At 40.3% G+C, this 12,491-nt stretch overlaps 1 protein-coding gene across 7 annotated transcripts in view; it reads left to right on the forward strand.

Moving 5' to 3' along the window:
- The window catches only part of SLC37A1 (solute carrier family 37 member 1), a 36,452-nt gene that overhangs the window by 3,694 nt on the left and 20,267 nt on the right, over positions 1-12,491 (forward strand). For 3 of the 7 annotated variants that reach the window (XM_071430204.1, XM_071430198.1, XM_071430202.1), the window contains 8 exons: positions 664-939; positions 2,595-2,676; positions 3,476-3,596; positions 5,475-5,553; positions 6,348-6,483; positions 7,991-8,067; positions 9,682-9,848; positions 10,816-10,853. In XM_071430204.1, coding sequence (XP_071286305.1) covers positions 884-939; positions 2,595-2,676; positions 3,476-3,596; positions 5,475-5,553; positions 6,348-6,483; positions 7,991-8,067; positions 9,682-9,848; positions 10,816-10,853 — 756 coding nt within the window. In that variant the 5' untranslated portion in view covers positions 664-883. Of the gene's footprint in view, positions 1-647; positions 940-2,594; positions 2,677-3,475; positions 3,597-5,474; positions 5,554-6,347; positions 6,484-7,990; positions 8,068-9,681; positions 9,849-10,815; positions 10,854-12,491 lie in introns of all 7 variants that reach the window. The other 4 variants (XM_071430201.1, XM_071430203.1, XM_071430199.1 and 1 more) reach the window with 2 other exon arrangements.

Here is a 12,491-nt window from a genome sequence, read left to right on the forward strand (position 1 = left end):
GAGCTCAAACCAAACCACTGCAGTCTCACTGTTCTCTGTGTACTGGGGACACACATGGCCTGCCTTTTGCTGCTGTAGGGAGCTCAAGTGGTGAAAAATCTCGGTTTTTCCTTTTCCAAGGCTTTCTGATGACGTGGAACTTTGTGCAGTGCTGATACTGGGTCAGGGAAATGAAAGAGGGAGTGCTGCTCAAGCCTTGCTGGTAGCATTGTTTAGCAACACCCACTCTCAAGCTGGAGGAGTCTCTCATTCCAGGCTGGAAACACTACAGCCATTCTTGAGCAAATTGCAAGCTCATAAATGTTCCTGATGTGCTCAAACAGATCTTTGTGAGCTGAGGAGTTGCCTGTTCATAGCCATTCTGGGACAAAAGCTGAGTGTTCTGATATAAGCTGGCTTTGGATCAAGTTCTCAGTGCATCTTTCCTTTGTGTGTCCCCTGCTTTGTACCATGCCAAGCTCTCAAAATAAATTATAAATTAAAAAATCAGAGAAGGCTGAAATTTATATAGGCTTAAAATTCTCCACTGCGTTTTTAATGTGGAGTTTAGTGAACGTGAATTACTTACCTCTGAAATGGATAATTGCTGATTCAATATTATGATTAGAAAATATCCCAATAACTCAACCAGACTGTTTACTTACCAGCTTCTCTTATTTGAAGATCAGCAGTAGACAAAGGCAGAGTGAAGAATTTGCCACGTCGTGACTGAAGGTAGAAGGAAAAAAGAAAAACAAACCTGCAAGGAGATCAGCCCAGCAGCAGACATTCCACATTTGTGGATTCCACAGGCTTTGGGGGATCTTTGTCACACTTCCAGAAGAACAAAAGAACATACATCCATAATTGTGTCACCTGAAATCTGGTAGCAGCTGTGGTGTAGATGGCTCAGCTTCCTCCTGGGATCCGTTTCATCACTTCATTCTCACGAGATCAGTGGTAAGTCTGGAAGTGCTGGTGGTGATCCTTGCTGTGCACAGTGTGAGCTTGTGTCTGCTGCCTTGCTCAGAATTTTTGCTTTCTCATTGTTTAATACATCTAGGAAGAACAATACAGGCAGTTGTTTAATAAATAAATATTGCTGACCTATAAAAAGTGAGATACTTTGCTGGGAAACCCAGACAAACCCTTACTGGTCAAGTGTGCTAAAGAATAAAGCCTTTTGTCCTTTTCTGTGCAAGGTATGTGTTTGAAAGAATAAATTGCATTTTCAAGATCCTAGGTGGGAGGAGTGCTCAAGATGAGCATTCTTTTCTTAGCCAGAAGTGTCTTTTCTCCCCAATAATTTGAGGTGTGATACAGACTTGTGCAATTACAGTTTTAGTTCTTGCTACTGCAATATTAAAAAAAGTAGAAACTACCAAGGCCCCCCCAGCAATACCAAACAAAAATCAAATCCTCCTTGCATTAGGCAAACTAATCCTGGAAGTTTTATGGCATCAGTTCATGTGGTTCCTGAGATAGAATACTGAGTCAATTGTGTGTGAATAACAAAAAAAAACCCAACAAGTGAAAGAAAAAGCTCTTTCCATCTGAGCCATTTTATGACATTTTCACCAGTTGAGCAGCAGGAACAAAGTAATTTCAGTTTTATCCCTTGTGAGGATGTTTTCAGTCATGAGGGTTAATAACTCTGCTTGTGGGATGACTCTTTTTCCTGTGAATATACCAGAATTATAAAACAAGACCCTGGTTATGTAAAAGTTCATAAGGCAAAAAATTATTGAAAAGGGTTAATTAAAAATCAGGGACTGTGGTAGGCAGTGTGATAATCAGATGTTTGTGTGTATATATGTACTTACATTTACAGATGTTAATTTTAAGATCAAGGCTAGAAGGAGACAGGAGACACATTTTGGGTATTTTTAAAAGCACAAATCCACAAAATGCTCTCCTTAAACAACTGAAACTATAGATAGGGAATAGAATAGATCAGATTATTATCTTTGTTTAATGCTTGCAGTGACAGTGAAATTAAGATGCCCTTTTAATTCAGCTGAACTGTAGAGAAAGACCCAAGGATGCCAGTGAGGCACAAAGGAGAACTCCTTCCCAGTCCCAAAGCTGCTCAGTTCTGTTCATGTGCTCCAGTGTCAGTCCCATTGTCCATCTCTGCAAATGACTGATTTCTATTAGAGGAAGGCAAAATTAAATCCTAGAAGCAGTAAGAACAGAAGGAATTTCCAAACTGACAATTAAGAGAGCCATCACTTATGTCTTAGCAATGCCACCAAACTCAGGGGACAGGGAGGTGTGGAATCTGACTCTCAGTGTGTTGAGCTGATGTTTGATAATTTTGAGCTGATATTTAACAGCTCCCAAAGGAGGGTTGCACACCAGGCAGGTCAGCTCTGTGGGCTCAGGGCACTGCCACATTGTCCTGCCTGTCCCCATGTTCCTCCCAAGGCCACATCAGAGCAGATGGGAAGCAGCATAACTGGGAGGGTGCTTCTTCAGGCTGCTGGAGAGCTCAAAAGAGTTTTCTTCCACTATTCCAATATTATCAGTGACTTTTGTAATGGTTCTGTGGGACTTGGTGCTAAAAGAAAATCTAAATAAAATAATTTTCAATTTTTCTTTATTTTTTATCATAGGTATAGAGCTTTCATTTTCTCTCTCACCTTCCTGCTGTATGCCAGCTTCCATCTCTCAAGGAAACCTATCAGTATAGTGAAGGTAAGAGGTGTTGTCCTTGTTCAAACATCCTCTTGCTCCTGTCAGACAAGGATGTTGTCTTTTTCAGTATTTCCTGTTGTGAAGGGCAGGGTTAACCTTTAACTTGAAATGCCTTCAAGATGAGAGACTGATAAAGCTGGCCCACAGTGATATTTGCTTGATAAACTTTAGTGAGACCCCACCTAGAATATTGCATGTAAGTCTGGGTTTTGGGCTGGAAGCAGCTGTGCCTGCACTCAATTCATGTGAATGAATCCAATTAGAGATATTTGAGAGGTTTGCATTCTTATGGTGGAGAAAAGTTGCTCATAACTGATGAGTTGAACATTCCACTGGCATTTAGAAGTGCTCCCAGTACTGTTGAGCATCATGGTCATCATTTTCTGTACTCTTGTGGCTGTTCCCAGTGAAGCTGATGACACGAATTCTCTAATTCTGGGTTTGTTATTTTAATCTTCAGTGTTTATAACTTGCCAGACACAAACCAAATTCCCCAGTACTGCATTGCATAACACTGAGGAGTAACAGTGGGCAAAATACTTGATGTTACTGCAGAATTTCAGAGATTTTCACTGTCAGAAACACCAGTTTACTGGAGATTTTTTTTTCTAACCTTGTATTGGTGGCCTCCCCCAGCAATATACCAAGCAATTAATAAGGGCCAACAATTTTTCTGATTTTGGTAGATTTGACACAGGTACATATAAATCTAGAATTGTTAAATTTCTTGCTGTAGGAAAGTTATCAGTCCCCAATTTGCAAGTGAATTTTCCATTTTCAAAGGTCCTTTCTGTTTCAGGGAGAGCTGCATAAGCATTGTGCAAGTCAAGTTGAACTTGACTCCTACAAAGAATATGCAGCCCAGATCCAGCCTGTCAAAAAGCCATTTAATGCCTCTCAGTGTGGATGGGAACCATTTGGTAAGGCTTGGCTTTTTTAGTTTTGTGTCTTTCTTTCCTACTAATGAGCTGATATTCATAATTAGAATATTAATTATTATATATTCATATTTAGCTATTTCTTCACATGTGAGGGATTTGTATGGAAGGGGTGTTTTGTTTTCCATGTCCTCACTGATTCTCCACAGAAAGTGAACTTTCCTTGGGATTTTTTGCTACCTAAAGCCACTTTAAGTGATGTTATTTTACTTGTTATATCTAAGAGATGGTTTCAGTAGATCAATTTTCAGTCAGAAAATGGGTTTTGTCTTTAGCATGTCTGCTTAGGAAAAAAGGGTGAAGAATTAAATCAATCATAATTATTTTCTGCTTGTTTAATTCAAGCAATCTTTTAAGTGAAATTACTTGGTTCTTATCTAAATTGGAACTTTGCAGAGTCCTTATCTGCCTGAAGGAATACATTTCTCTCCATTTTAATGAAGAAAAAGGGGAGACTTCATTGCAGGAGAGACTTGACAACTTACTGGATCGTTTATGAACCTGGCCTTTCACTTGAATGGAAAAAAAATATTTGTCTACTGGATGATTAAATTTTTAATTTAATCGTATTTGGCTTTAAATGAGACTTTGAATCATTCCTTGACACTTTTATTGCTCTCAGAACCCTCAGTGAAACAGATGAGTCCATTCTGTCAATGTGCCAGTTCACCCCAGTCTGTGTAGCCATACATTCTAATTAGTCTTTAATTAGCAATTTAAAAAAAAGTCCTGCTCTCTTCAAAGTTAATTAAAGATCTGAGCTCTGGGGTTTCTGGGGGCAAAATCCAGTGTATTAACCCCTGCTGCAGAGTCTACTGGAAAAATTCAATCCCCCAGGTGGGATGCACTTAAAGCTGGGCAGTGTTTCTTGTCCCTTGACCAAGGGGGAATTGAGTTTGTTTGTCTGAAATATTGATTGACTTTTTTAAATGGAGACTTCTCAGCCCAAATGTCCTCTTTTTTTCCATGGACATTATTGCCAAGCTGCCCCTTTGGACTGGCACTCTAGACTTGTTCTTTCAGGTGTTTTTCTGGCAAAGCTGGGAGTTTTGTCAGAAAAACACTGGAGGAAGGAATTTGCTTTAATATCTGTGACTTTGTGCTCAAAGCCAATAGAAATGGTGGCAATTTATTGCAAATAAATGCACAAACTGCCTGGGTATGAGCTCAGCTCCCTTGAGAGTTGACTTGGTGTTTCCATCAGGATGGAGCCCCTTTGCTCCCTCTGTGCTGTCTGCAGTTCCCGTTTAGGTGTGATTATGGTTGTTTGCTCTACAGGGCAGAACTCTGGGGTTCTTTTAAGCAGAACTTCTCTGTGCTTTGTGAATAGCTGGAAAATGAAATACAAAAGGCTTGATCCATTTTTAAAAAGTAACTTAATACTTTCAATATTTAAATAACTTAATATTTTGAAAAATATTAAGCTGATTGTTTAAAAGCCTCTATGATGATGGATTTTTTTATTTTAGACATTTTGACTGTTAGGACCTCATGCTTTTGCAACTCATCTTACCACTTTTAATCAAGTCTGTTAAATTGGATTTTGGATTTTCTTTTGCCTAAGGCCTTTAAAGAAAAGGGCACCTTGCTAATAACTGATGTTTCTCCTATTCCAAAATGATGTTTTAAATAAGGTAGAGTTTAGCATGGGCTTGCCAATGTTTTCCTGATATATTAGAGGTAGAAGTGTATTTTTTTGTTAAATACAACATTGGTAAAATGTTTGCTGAAGTCTAAATGTGCCTGTTGGAAATTGAATGTCAGTGCACATTCACTGACATTTTTCTTGTTATATGTAAAAATGGTTAGGAAATAATTAGTACCTTTAAAGTGACAATTTGTTTTGAAAATTATTCTTAGATAAGAGCAACTACAAACAGCTACTGGGAGCTCTGGATTACTCATTTTTGTGTGCATATGCAGTTGGGATGTATTTGAGGTAAAACCCCACTCTCTTTACTGTTTATTTATTAGGTTATTTGACTTCTGTGATATTGTGCTTTCCTACTGCAGAGATTCTGATGGAGAGTGAGATATTGATTGCTGAAGGGAAAAAAGCCAGCATGATTCTGAGCCCCAGTGGTATCAATCTCTGATACACTGGAAGCTTTTCAGCTGCACCAATCTTGACTGAATATTTTCCAGGTTGAAGTCTAGCCTGTCTTTTTCTCATCTAGAATGTAAATCAATCAGTCAGTCAACCTCCAGCCATTCTCCAAATTGCACTGATTGGGTTTAAATTATTGTCCTGGCTTTCTTTGGTCAAAGAATGGGAGCAGACACCTCCTAAAATAATACCAAACCCATCCTAAAGTGTGCAGTCTTAGCTGCTGTTTGGAGATGCTTCTTTTTATTGACTAAAGCCAGAACTTCATGACTTGAATTGTTAGCAAGGGAGACAAGTCTCACTTTCAATGGCTGGAGACACATAATTGGGAAATGACTCTGTAAGTAAATGACTCTGAATATGCTCCAGATGAGTGTCTCCCTGAAAGATGCTTGTGCAGATGTCAGAATTTAGCAATTAATGAACTTTTGTTGGGGCTTTTTTCCCCCCGTCAAGTGCTAAAAATTGCTTTTTTGCTGCTATGAAGGCAAGCAGCAGTTACCAGTAGAGCTTCTCCTCAACCAGAATTTTAAACACCACAAAATATCCTTCATTTGTGAAGGCTTTTGGAGTGTGATCTCGTTCTTAATGATGGCTTTTCTCTCTATTTCCTCCCCAATTCCAAGTGGACTCATCGGAGAGCGGCTGCCCATCCGCTACTACCTGACAGGGGGGATGCTGGCCAGTGGACTCTTCACTGCAATGTTTGGATTGGGTTATTTCTATAATGTGCATAATCTCTGGTTTTACATCATGGCCCAGGTAGGCACAGTGTGAATTTAGACACTCAGAGTTCCTCCCATGGTGCTGTTCAGGGTAATACTGAGGTTTTTCACTTGCACACAGTGATGGTTGGGTGGGAGGATGTAAATGCTGGAATGTCTTGTTGATGACAGGCAGAAGTGATAGAGTGGGTACCCCCAGGCTTTATTTTTGAAAAATGGTGGGGTTTTTTATTTAGTTGAAAGCAATTTAATGTGTTTCACTCTGTGTCAAATCAGCAATCAGATCTTTGCAAGCTTAAATGCGGGTGAGTTTTGAAACAAGCGTGTTTACTTCTGTCAGTCTGCCAAGACCTGAGTGACACATCCTGGCTTTCTCTGCAGGAAAATTCCATTTACACTGCTAATGATGAGCAGTCTCCCACACTGGTGTGGCTGGGAACAGGCAGCTTATGTAACCAGGTTCACTGGGGGAGATTCTTCAGAGCTCTGATCAGGTGTCAAGAATTTTTACTATTGACCAAGATGGAATTTAGGTCAGGACCAGGCTAGGGCTGGTACTGGGGCCATTTTGGACAGGTCTGCACCTTGCACTGCTGCTTTCTGTGTTGTTGCAGTAACACTCTCACCTCTGGCACATCTGCATGGCAGTGAGCAAGGTGGCATGGGGAGATACTAACCTGGCACAGCACTTCTGTAACCTTGCCACAAATTAATCTGTGATTAACTAATAACCCCAGCCTGCTGGCATCAGGGGTTTTCCAGGACAGGAAATGCCACCTTTAGGGTTGAGCTGACTGTCTCTGCCCTGTGGGATGTGCTCAGTGAGCCCTGTAACTCCAGGGGGGTCTCACACCACCAGCCCCATTGGCTTTTGTTGGGTAGAGTGAGCTTGGTTTTGGTTGGGTAGACTGAGCTTGGTTTTGGTTGCATGTTCAAATGCTCATTGTACATGTGAGGTTTTGTATTGTGATGTTTGTGTTATGGTGCAATTGGAGACAGGGAGCTTTTTGTGATGCTTTTAATGTTCTGTGCAATGTGGAGACTAAAATAATTCTTACTTCACCCTGAATATATTTAATTAAATTCCTCCTCTCAGTTTATTTACAGATGTCTGTTAAGCATTTTAAAGTTATCCAGTCTCCCCTAAAGTTGTCTTTTTTTCTGCTTTATTTGATTGCAAACATGCTTTGCCATATGCTCAAGTTGAGATAAGTGATATGCTGCTGCTTGACTGTGGGGAATTCACTTCTCTTTTCAGCTCAGAGCAGTGTGATTTTTGGTAAATATGTGACTGAATTACAGTATTCTGTGATTTAAATCATAAACTAATTATAGGTATGGAGGTAGAAGGAAGAATCTCTGCAAAACTTTGTAACTTGTTTCTTCTTGGGGGGGAAGAAATGCTTTCAAAACCACCCACTAAATTTCTAAATGCAATGCATTTGTGTAGACTTCCTTTTCCCAATGCAGAACTTGGCAGGAATTGTGTAGGAACCTGGTTTATGGCAGGAAATGTTTATTTATTATTTTTTATGTACTTTCAGATAGCCAACGGGTTGGTGCAAACCACTGGCTGGCCAAGCGTCGTTACATGTATTGGCAACTGGTTTGGAAAAGGAAGGTAAATGATACAAAATCCACAGCTTTGCAAGTACAGATCAATGCATTCTGCCTGTGCTATTATAATATCTATTTAAATATCTTTCTTAGTCTTCTGTGGCCTTTTTTTTGGTGTTTTTTTTTTGTTGTTGTTTTTTTTAAAGAAACAAAGCGGTGAGAATTTTGAGAGGAGCCTCCTTTGTTATGCTATTTAATTTATATATGGGTTTGAAACTGTCTCCCTCATGTCAAAACAGTGTTCTGTGGTAGCTCTTCTTCAGATGAATTATTTCAGAATTGTATTAGAATAATTCTTGTAAATATAAACAGTCTAAAACTACTCTTAGTAAAGGCTGTTATTATGCCATTTTAATGTGAAATTTCCTGTGTTTTCCTCTGTGTTGCAAAACAGTTGTCAGGGCATAACTGTAAAAAATACCTTTGTGTAATGTATTTTTTTTTCTAACACACTTACATAAACTTGAAAATTTAATTTAGAAGACAAAATACATATGGCAACTGATTTAATCTTTCTTTTATCACCTTCTTTAAATCATCTGCTTGGTTTGTTTTTGTTTTTTTTTATATTAATCCTGCACAGTGATCACTCATGATGTTTATTTTGTCACACCATAGAGTAATTTTCCATAAATTTTGCAAGAGTTGCCTGCCAAACCCACTGGCTTTGATAATGGTTGATGCATGTAGCATATAATAATGCTACTGTGGTACCATCCTTTGTCTGTGTAGAGCATTGTTGTTAATCAGTTCCAGAGAAGGATGTACTGAAATTCAGTATTTCATTTTTATATAAACCACAGGATAGTTAAAAAGATAGTTAAAAAGATGGAGCCTCAAACTAATTTTCCATTAGGAAATGCAGAGAATGGTAACTGTCATATAATATTGAACAAGACTGGGGAGTCTGTGCAAAATAAATACATTTATTCAGGCTTTGCTTTGTGCAAAAGCAGCATCCTTTACTTTTAGGATGCCACACAGTGGGCTGGTGAGTAGGGCTCTGGTTTAAATGTCAGTGACCTGGTCCTTGTTTTCATTCTGCTCTAATTCCATGAAGCATGAGCAGAACTCTTAAATTTTGTCTTCAGGCCATGGAAAAGATTCTGTTTAATTTAGGCTGCTCCAGGTAAAATCCTGCTGAGGGCAAGGCAGTTTTCCCATGATATAAAAGGGAAAAAAAAAATCCTGTTTTCTTGATTTCAGTGGGATTTTGGTGCTTTGCCTTAGCTCAGATGGAGCTGATGTGCAGCAGCTCTAATCTGGGATTTCCAGCAGACAGGAACCTGATGTGTGCTTATCCAAGCTGGTGCAGGTGTCACCTTCTGCCAGAGCCCAGCAAGTCCAGAATGGGATCAGAAAATACTGAATTTGCTCCCCATATCCTCTACAGTTTGTTTTCTTCTGCATGATGTGTGTTTTTGTTTGTTTTGTTTGGTTTTTTTTTCTTTAGTGCAGGAGAGGTTTGATCATGGGAGTAGCATGTAGCATGAATAAATGATCAGTTAAAGAATCATAATCTATATTTCACTGACACCTCAGCTGCACAGCCATTTTGTTACACTTTTCTCTCTTGTAATGAATGTTTGTGTGTTTTGTTTGCTTTTTTCTAATGCAGGAGAGGTCTGATCATGGGAGTCTGGAATTCCCACACTTCAGTGGGGAATATCCTGGGATCCTTGATTGCTGCTTACTGGGTGTCCACGTGCTGGGGTCTCTCCTTTGTGGTGCCTGGGCTCATCGTGGCTCTCATGGGGGTTCTTTGTTTCCTGTTCCTCATTGAACGTGAGTGCTCCACTGGGACACAGCGTGGAGGGCTCAGCTGTGCCCCTGCTTAGACAGCTCCTTCCCAGGACCCTTGGTGGGGAAGAAGGCACCTGGTGGTCCTTCAAAGAGCTTATCCAGTCACAATCACTGAGGTTGGAAAAGCTCTCCAAGGTCATCCAGTCCAACTTTGACTGATGCCCACCCTGACCCCAGCCCAGAGCACCTCCAGGGATGGGGACTCCAAACCTGCCTGGGCAGCCCCTGCCAGTATTTAACAACCCTTTCAGTGAATATATTCCTGCTGCTGTCCAAGCTGAGCCTGCCCTGGCCCAGCCTGAGGCCGTTCCCTCTGCTCCTGTCCCTGTGCCCTGGGAACACAGCCTGACCCCCCTGGCTGTGCCCTGCTGGCAGGGAATTACAGACAATAATAAATACAGCAATAAAACACCCCCTGAGCCCCCTTTTCTCCAGGTGAGTCCCCTCAGCTGTTCCTCATCTGGTTTGTGCCCCAGACCCCTCCCCAGCTCCTCTGACAGAGTGACACTTGAGAGTTCAGCCCCCTGTCCTGTCACCAGCCCCCTGTGTTGGTAAATGCCTTCAGTGTCCCTTGGCTGAAGGTCCCACCTGGCTGCAGTGAATGTTCTGGCTGCCATTCAGCCCCCACCATCATCATCATCCTCTGTGCCATGAGTTACTGGAGGCAGCTGAGGGAGCAGCTTCTGACACTTCAAATTAGAAATGAGAGAGGAATGCCCCATCCTGTTCCTATGCAGGCATGTGAATGTTTGTTTTACTGTAACTGTCCTGTCTCAGGAGGTGAATTTTGGCAGATAAAACAAGAATTCTGTAACTAGCTGGACTGCCAGAGTAGCACTTTTTACCTCTACTGTCAGTTTATTGTCAGTAAATTAGACTATCTAAAAGTGTTTCAGGAGATTTCTTAGGCTTGTTTTCACTATTAGCTCTGTGTGGTATTTTATTTCAGATCCTAAAGATGTCAGTTGCTCCTGCACACCATCCAGTGTAAGTAAATGCATTTTCTTTTTTGCTTTCTGCCTCCTAATAGACACATTTATTAAGGTGGTTCTGTGAATCAGATTGTGTGTGTGGCCCTTTGTGCCAGGCTGCTGTAACTGATGCTGTGCTTGAGGCAATGATTGGTTTTCTGTGCTTCACTGATAAACCAGGAGTTTCTCTCAAAGTAAATGAATTTAAGAGGTGAATTAATTTGCTTTGGAACACTTGATCTTACAGTAAACCAAGTGAAAACTGTCCATCTCTTTTTTTGTCTTTTTCTTGAGTTTTCTTAATTTACTTCAATCTTCCTGAGCATTTTTGTAGGGTGTTTTGTTCAAGTATTTAGTATTAAAATAAATAAGTAATAAATATTATTTCTTTATTAAGGATTTTAGAATGTTGTATCAGAGGTGGAAAGATTTCCCTAGGAAGTCCCAAGCTACTGTGTGAGATGATTCCTTTTCTGCCTCATGAACCCAAGAAGAGGAAGGCAATCCAAATGGAATTGGAGAAAAGTAAAAAGCAAAGAAAGGCAACAAAAAGGGCATTAAGAAAACCAGCTGTGTGCAACTTCTCATGACAGAAATGTCATTCCTGGCCCAGTTTTGTTCAGGACTGTGCTCACAGGTCGATTTTGTTTCATGTTCCCTGAGACTCTGCTCTGTGTTTGTCTCTAGTGCAGCCAAAATCTGGAGCAGTTCTTGCTTCAGGCTCCGAGGAGCCCTTGGGCAATCAGTTCTGCCACATTTCCAGGTATTTTTCTGGAATAGTAGAGGGCATTGGCAGAGCAGGCCATGAGCTTTCCCATGTCTGAGGGCAATCAGGGCTGTTGGTGAAAGTCCCAAGGGAATCCCACATGGAAATTATCTGTACATGTGGAGTCATCTATGCCTTTTCTTTGCCAGTCTCACAGGGAAATTGTACAGGGTTGATTGCTCTTTTTTTACCCCCTAATGTTTTCAGATCAATGGAGTTTCACATTTTAAATGCTTTGAATAGGAACTGAAGGCAACTTTTCTAGTCTGTGTTCTTTCCTCTTTTCCAGTTATTTTTTTTATCTTCATATGAAGCACTTCTGATAAAGCTTCTGATTGCTTTTGATAGTCTGTGGAACTCCTTATTTTATTCCTGTGGGACAAGGTGGGCTCACACTATGCTCTGTATTTTTCCTTTTTTTCCTCTTTCATGTCTTAGAAGTAATTTCTGTAAATTGTGAGAGTATTTGAAGTGACTCTCATTGCCTGCTGTTAAAGAGTCCCATTTTCCTTAGATTTTATATAGTTCAGAGCATTGTTTTTATAGAATATCCTGTTAAGCTTTATGGAAATAAGTATTAATTTGTTTCAAATACACTTTAACTGGAGAGAGCATAACTAAAGAGCTCCTCACAGTATATTGCTCATATGTCTCAGTGAGCTGGTGTGGAAAATTCTGACATGCAGTATCTACTTATCATGATACTTTTAACAAGTAATTTAGTATTTTAGGAGCAATTTCCCCCATTTGCAGAAAAGGAGGAGCATTTGACTCAGTCTTCACTAGAGCAGCAGCAAGGTCACTGCCCCAGGCTCATTCTCACTGTGTGGGATGAATTTGACCTCCTGTTTCCCTGGAAACCTCACTCTGCAGAGCAAAAGGCATCAC

The sequence above is a fragment of the Agelaius tricolor genome, unplaced genomic scaffold (assembly GCF_023055355.1).
Source record: "Agelaius tricolor isolate 1412-34295 unplaced genomic scaffold, bAgeTri1.0.p SCAF_7, whole genome shotgun sequence".
In the NCBI taxonomy this organism is placed as follows: Eukaryota; Metazoa; Chordata; class Aves; order Passeriformes; family Icteridae; genus Agelaius; species Agelaius tricolor.